The following is a 7,387-nucleotide window of genomic DNA, read 5'->3' as shown; positions in this document are numbered from 1 at the left end:
AAGGAGGCTGAAAGAACTGGGTTTGTTTAGTTTGGAAAAGAGTAGACTGAGAGGGGACATGAGAGCAGTTTTCAGGTATCTCAAAGGGTGTCATCAGGACGAGGGAGAAAAACTTGTTCACCTTAGCCTCTGAGGACAGAACAAGCAGCAATGGGCTTAAACTGCAGCAAGGGAGGTTTAGGTTGGACAATCGGAAAAAGTTCCTAACTGTCAGGGTGGTTAAACACTGGAATAAATTGCCTAGGGAGGTTGTGGAATCTCCATCTCTGGAGATATTTAAGAGTAGGTTACATAAATGTCTATCAGGGATGGTCTAGACAGTATTTGGTCCTGCCATGACGGCAGGGGACTGGACTCGATGACCTCTCGAGGTCCCTTCCAGTCCTAGAGTCTATGAAGTCTATTTCTTCACACAACGCACAGTCAACCTGTGGAACTCCTTGCCAGAGGATGTTGTGAAGGCCAAGACCATAACAGGGTTCAAAATGAACTAGATACATTCACAGAGGACAGGTCCATCAATGGCTATTAGCCAGGATGGGTGGGATGGTGTCCCTAGCCTCTTTTTGCCAGAAGCTGGGAATGAGCGACAGGGGATGGGTCACTTGGTGATTCCCTGTTCTGTTCATTCCCTCTGGGGCGCCTGGCATTGGCCACTGTCAGAGGACAGGATCCTGGGCTAGATGGACCTTTGGTCTGACCCGGTCTGGCTGCTCTGAGGAAGCCGCCTGTGCACAGAGCAAACCTGCAGTGAGCCCTTGGCCTGTGGCATGGACACAGCACAGCCTCTCGGAGGCTAATGCAATCCCTGCCCATGCTGCGGGCACCACCTAGCCCCACCCTGCCCCTGTTAATCCATGGAGCCAGCGTGTTTCTTAGCTGGAGGGGGGACAGGGTGGGAGGTGTTAGAAATCCGACGCAGAAGCCAGCAGACGCAGGGAAGAAATGTGGCTTCGTTAAGACCACAAGGCCAGAGCTTCAGGTGTAGACGCCTCTCTGCAAGCCGCTCTTCTGCCCCCAGACGTGTCTCTCAAACGGGTGCAGGCTGGAGCGTTCGTTGCAATAATTAAGGCTGTGACTTTCTGTGTCTTCTGCAGCAGCTGGTGTGGCTGACTCCAGGGCCAGCTACTCGGGTGCCCCACCGCCAGCCACACCGGCTGCTTCTGGAGGGGCCTGGAGCCAGCTGCTCCGGTGGTCCTGGGCCACCCTCACCAGCCACTGCTAAGGACGCTCTGGGCAGCAGTCCCGGGGGAAGCCTCAGGGAGTGCTGGGGCAGCTGGAGCAGTGGCCCCAGGGGCGTCCGGAGAGCAGTCCCTCCCGGGAGCAGAAGCTGGGGGGCAGTCAACCCCCAGCACTGGAGCAGCAGGGCTCCAGAAGTAGAGATTTAGACGGGTATTTTTGGTCAAAGTCCTGGACAGGTCACAGGTAATAAATAAAAATTCACCACCCTGTGACCCGTCCAGGACTTCGACCAAACATACCCCTGACGACATCTTGGCCTTGGCACTCATGCACAGAGCCGTGCGGTGACCGGGTGACTGCCCTGAGCTGGGAGGCAGGAGAGCTGGGTTCTGTTCCCACCTCTGCCACAGCGCTGCTGGAGGACCTTGGGCCAGTCCCTTCTCCCTGTGCCTTAGCTCCCCAGCTGTGAACGGGATTGACTGGTGTGACAGGCAGAGCCCCCAGCCGCTGCCTGTTGGTGATGCCTGGTGAGGGGGAGGCCACTGCTGTGCTGTGGTAGGTGCTATGGGGCCAGGTGCTGCGCCTACACTAGGCCCCGAGTCACTCCCTGCCCCATGCCGTGCAGCCCCCCTGCTGCTGCTGGGACTCTCCAGGGAGGATTGGTGGGGTCCTTGGGGTCCCTGGGGCCGGGCGTGTGTGGAACTCCCCAGCCAAGGGGACTGTGCACCCGTGTGGCGTCTGCCCAGCGTGGGATTCGGGGCTGGAAGGGGCGAAGCTGCGGGTGGGATTGGGGGTGAGGGTCTCCAGGCGCCACAGAGCGGGGAATGGGGGGGGCAGCGCTCTCTTCTCCAGCCCAAGCTCCCTGTGCGGGGGTGGAGGGGTACCTGTGCCAGGAGGGGTGTGTGGCAGAGGGTCCTTGCAGCCCCCAGAGCTCAGTGGGTGCTTCCTAGTCCTGGGGGCTGCATCGGTGTCTCCCCACTTCTTTTCCCGGCAGCCAGGCTGGGGGGAGGCAGATTCCTTGAAGGCTGAGAATAGGAAATGCCCCCCCCGCCGCCTGAGACTAGCCGTGTGTGTGTGGGCGGGGGGTGCAGGCTCTGCGGTCCAAGCCCTGAGACCCCCCCTCCCAGCATGAAGGGGGGGGGCGGACCGGGGGGGGTGCTGAGCCGGCAGGGCGGAGGGAGGCTGGCACAGCGCGGGGGGGCGGGTCTGGCACAGGAGGGGGAGGGGGCGGGGGGAGAGGCGAGGCTGCCCAGACCGGGCCGGACAGGAGGTTCCCGAGCGCCCCGGGCCGTGCCAGCCTCCCCCGAGCGCCCCGGGCCGTGCCAGCCTCCCCCGTGCGCCCCGGGCGCAGCCGGCATGAAGCAGCGGGAGGGCGAGGGGCCCGGGCAGCCGGTGCCCCCCAGCTACGCCGGCGATCGGCCGCGGGGGGGCGGGAAGCTGCTGCTGGGGGGCGGCCGGGCCCCCCCGCGCTGGCTGCGAGTCGCCACCGTCTGCGCCTATTTCCTCTGCGTCTCGCTGGCCGCGCTGCTGCTGGTGATTTACTACGGGCTGGTGTGGGCGCCGCGCGGCCCCGGCGCGGAGAACGGCACCGAGCCCGGCCCGCGGGCCCCGCGGCTCTGCAACCACAGCGGCCCGGGGCCGGGGCAGCGGGAGGCGGCGGCCGAGGGGGCCCTGGGCGGCGGCCGGCGGCCCCCGGCGGAGGAGCGGAGCGGGCGGCAGGGCCCCGCGGGGCGCACGGGCTGGAGAGGCCGCGACGGGACCCACTGAGGCGCCGGAGGATGGAGCCGCCCCTGGGGGCTCCCCGCGTGGGACCGAGCCGGGCCAGGAGGGATGAGACCAGCACGGAGCCGGGGCCCGCGGCCTGGGCGTGAAGGGCTCCCCGGGCATCGCTCGGGGCGCGCAGCGGCCCCCGCCCCGGACGGTGAAAGCGCAGAGCGGGCGGGGGGCAGGTCCCACCCTGCTTCCGGGCGGGGGGGCGCCCAGAACAGCCTCAGGAGGCGGCCAAGGACGGGCCCGGGGGAGCCGCCACCTCTCCAGGGCCGGGGGGGCCGCGTGGGCTGGCTGAGCCGGGAGGGGCCTGGCCGGTGCCAGGGTCGGAGAGCACCAGGCTAACCTAGCAGCATAGCCCCCCCCCAGCCCCCCAAGGCCCCGTGTGCTGGCGCCAGGGGCCTGGGCTGCTGGGTGTCAAGGCCATAATGGACTCAGGCTCCCAGGGCCTCGGGGGCTCAGCAAATCCTGTATCCTTCTCTCTGTCTGTCTGTCTGTCCAATAAACCAGGCGCTGCTCCTGCCCCCGCCTCTGTCCCGCCTCACGCCACAAACCTACCCATCGAGGGGGGTGGGGTGGGGGTTGCAGGGAGCGGGGGGGTTGCAGGGAGCAGAGGGGTTCAGGGAGCGGGGCGGGGGTTGCAGGGAGTGGGAGGGGTTGCAGGGAGCAGGGAGCAGGGGGGGTTGCAGGGAGCAGGGTGAGGGGTGGGTTGTTGCAGGGAGCGGGGTGGGGGGGGTTGCAGGGAGCAGGGAGCAGGGGGTGGGGTGGGGGTTGCAGGGAGTGGGGGGGTTGCAGAAAGCAGGGTGGGGGTTGCAGGGAGCAGGGTGAGGGGTGGGGGTTGCAGAGAGCAGACGGGTTCAGGGAGTGGGGCGGGGGTTGCAGGGTGAGGACTGGGGTGAGCAGGGGGGTTGCAGGGAGCAGGGGGGGTTGCAAGGTGAGGGAGAGACCGTGTCACTTTAGCCCATTCCCATCCGTGGGAGTTGTTGCATCCCGACTGGCTGTCAGCAGATACCCTCCAGGCTCCCATATTCCAAACAGTGTCACACCCCACACACAAAATTGATGCAGAAAGGGGTGTCCCTAGGCACCGCTGGAGGCATCACAGGAATTTTTCATTCAGTATTGTGACGGGTTGGATCACAGAAACCCTATGGGGGCTGCCACCTGACGTGCCTAGACTACCTCGGAGCCTGTTTCCCTGCCAGCCTGGGACTCCAGTACCCTGCTTTGTTTGAGCCAGACACGCCAGCCTGCTGCAAACACAGACCCAGGTCTGAACCGCGTGACCCACAAGCTGCAGAGTTAACTGAAAACAGCGTAAGAAGTGCTCCTGCCTCCAGCACCCAGATACCCAACTCCCAATGGGGTCCAAACCCCAAATAAATCCATTTTACCCTGTATAAAGCTTATGCAGGGTAAACTCAGAAATTGTTCACCCTCTATAGCACCGGTAGAGAGATATACACAGCTGTTTGCCTCCCCCCCAGGTATTAATACAGACTAGGGGTTAATTAATAAGTAAAAAGTGATTTTATTAAATACAGAAAGTTGGATTTAAGTGGTTCCAAGTAACAGACAGAACAAAGTGAATTACCAAGCAAAATAAAATAAAACACCCAAGTCTAAGCCTAATCCAGTAAGAAAACTGAACCCAGATACAATCTCGCCCTCAGAGATGTCGCAGACTAGATGCCTTCCTAGTCTGGGCCCAACCCTTTCCCCTGGGACAGTCCTTGTTCCAGCTCAGGTGGGAGCTAGAGGATGTCTCCTGATGGCTCCCCCTTTGTTCTGTTCCACCCCCTTGTCTATCTTTTGCACAAGGCGGGAATCCTTTGTCCCTGTCTGGGTTCCCGCCCCTCCTCCTAAATGGAAAAGCACCAGGTTGAAGATGGATTCCAGTTCAAGTGATATGATCACATGTCACTGTAAGACTTACCCACTTGCCAGCACACATGGATACAGGAAGACTTACAGGGAAACAGTCAATTGTCCTAGTCAATGGGTGCCATCAAGATTCCAAGCCACCATTAATTGCCCACCCTTTGCATAATTACAATAGGCCTCAGAGTTATATTTCATATTCCTAGTTTCAGGTACAAGATATGATACATTCATACAAATAGGATGACCACACTCAGTAGATTATAAGCTTTGTAATGATACCATACAAGAGACCTTTTGCATGAAGCATATTCCAGTTACAAATTATATTCACACTCATTAGCATATTTTCATAAAATATTATAGACTGCAACGTCACAAGGATTATTACACTTTTCAGTTTAACATCAACATTATCAGTGCATAACAGCAATGGTTTATCAAAATCAGGTTTGACTAGAAGAGGCTTTTTTTGGTAAGGTTTATCATGGAAATAACACTGTTACTGAATCCCTTTACAAACCCGTGGTAATATTTGACTAGGTCAATAGTAGATTGGACCTTTTGTGATCTTGCCAGGAGTTCTTGAAAATATCCCTATAAGCTCTGACCTGCTGTATCTTCTGTGCCAAGAACTATAGGCAAATCTTCCCCCTCCCTTGTCAGACAGGTAATTTGCATCAACACCAACACTAGTTTTCAAATTCTCATCATTGTGCGTACCGCAAAATTTCATTTCCCTTCTTAGAGTTGACTCATTCTTCCCATCAGCAGGCTCGGGTACTTTCCCCCTCACCTTCCTCCTAGGGGGTTGAGATCTGAACCTCCCTTGGCTGGCTGGCAAGGGTCCACCAACTGCAGCCCCTCTGGGCTTTGAGCATCTACACAGACACCCTCTTGCATTCGTGCTTTTAGATCCACCACTCCCGCCATCTGAGAGACTGGACTCTGTTTACAGGGACATAATCAGTTCCTACCAACAAGTCAGAATCAGGATTCTGCTTACTCTCCTCTCCATTCTTGGTTCCACATTGGAGCAGACAGGCCTGAGCCCACCTCTGACCCCTCTCCCTGCTCCTAAGGGCTGAACTAGGCAATTCGCCTGCAGAGCCCTGGAGCTTCCTGTTCACGGCATTATAAAACCTCAGCCTTCGCTGCCCGTTGGCGCTTGGGAAAATCGCCTGCAGCACGGACGCAGCCTGCGGGGTCTGGGCACACATGGTGAGTACTTGCTTAGCTCTGTGCCGCTGTTCTGCTGATAAAACCACACAGGATCTTTTCAGGGGACAAGGCAATATGCCACGTTTATTATGATAACACAATTTGATTTATGACCAATAGCTAATACCTAATACCTATATATTCCCCCCACCCCCATCAAATGTTCTGCAGCTGCTGGATAGTGACCAGTCCTGAACGTAGCTTGAGTCCGTAGCTTGATTTCGCTGCTTGGGTTCGCAGCTCGTGGTGGCTAACTAGCCAGGGAAGCCGGGCATGAGGAAGGGCTGGTCTCTGTTGGGCGCGCACCAATGACCTTTGATGTTGGCAGCAGAACGTTACCCAAAGTCTCCCATCTCACCCAGCCTTTCTGTAGGCTTTAGTTTGAACAAGAGTCTATGGGTCTTGCTGTGTCATGCCGCCTCTGGGAACTGGGTGATTGATCACCTGTCAATCGCAGACGTGACATTCAGCCTTGGACCTGGCTTTGATCTTGTTTCGATTGCACCTTTGTTCTTTTCCTTTGGGGTGGACTCTTCTCACTTTGTCAGGGCTGTTGTCTGCATCTTCAGCCCTTGGTGTTATCAGGAGGGGCTGATGCTGGAGGTTGATTTAATTATCCACGCATCCTTCATTCACACACCTGACCTGCACCTCTGAGTGGGTGTCTTTGTCCAGCCGAGGGGGCAGTGGAAAGTCCCACCACTGACTGAGCCGAGTCCATCGTCAGGGAGCACATAAGTACTAGCTTGCTGCACCTCAGCAGCACCTTGGACTTCTATGCCAGGGAGCTGGAGACTGTGTGTCTCTTTGACAATTTAAACCTGGCCAGGTGCCTTCGTACCTTACTACAGTCTGTGGTCATTGGGGGTTCTCTTGGGGTTTGCTGTGTCAGTGATCTGCAGAGCCAGGGCAGCACACAGAGGGAACACGCACGCAGCTGATTGATCTCAACACTGAACAGAGCAGAGCACCACCCCTGGGAGCAGGTGACAACACTGGTGACCCCAACCGCTGATCTGGTGAGTAAGCGAGCTGGCCGCTGTAGGAACCACGATCTAACATGGTAGAAAACCTCGAGCTAGGGAACCCCCTGATCCCCTCCCTTTATATACCCACAGAGTTTGATAACTCGTGGACCCGCTGGATTGCCAGTAAGGGGGGTCCGTATGAATTTAAGAAAAGTGGGGAAACATGGACTGGCCTATGTAGAGCGATGGTAGAAACCGAGGCTCTAAAAAATAATAAAAGTAAAAAAGCAAGAATTCTGCAACGAATGTCTATGGCAGTGAGATGGTTGAAACAGCAGGCCACAAATTTGGCAGAGCAAGTAACAGTA

The 7,387-nt window shown here is 57.6% G+C and overlaps 1 protein-coding gene across 1 annotated transcript; it reads left to right on the top strand.

Annotated features, from left to right (window-relative positions):
- Positions 1-2,446: 2,446 nt before the first annotated feature.
- Positions 2,447-3,453, top strand: INAFM1 (InaF motif containing 1). The gene has a single exon (XM_044989081.1). It carries the CDS (start codon positions 2,539-2,541, stop codon positions 2,947-2,949), a length of 411 nt encoding a protein of 136 aa, XP_044845016.1. The 5' UTR covers positions 2,447-2,538; the 3' UTR covers positions 2,950-3,453.
- The last annotated feature ends 3,934 nt before the right edge of the window (positions 3,454-7,387 follow it).

This window comes from Mauremys mutica, chromosome 15, assembly GCF_020497125.1.
Source record: "Mauremys mutica isolate MM-2020 ecotype Southern chromosome 15, ASM2049712v1, whole genome shotgun sequence".
Classification (NCBI taxonomy): Eukaryota; Metazoa; Chordata; order Testudines; family Geoemydidae; genus Mauremys; species Mauremys mutica.
Note: the sequence above shows the minus strand (reverse complement) of the source record. Positions and strands in the feature narration are given on the sequence as shown.

Excerpts from the sequence above, each read along its gene's own strand:
- INAFM1 (XM_044989081.1), top strand. The coding sequence starts at position 2,539 with ATGAAGCAGCGGGAGGGCGAGGGGCCCGGGCAGCCGGTGCCCCCCAGC.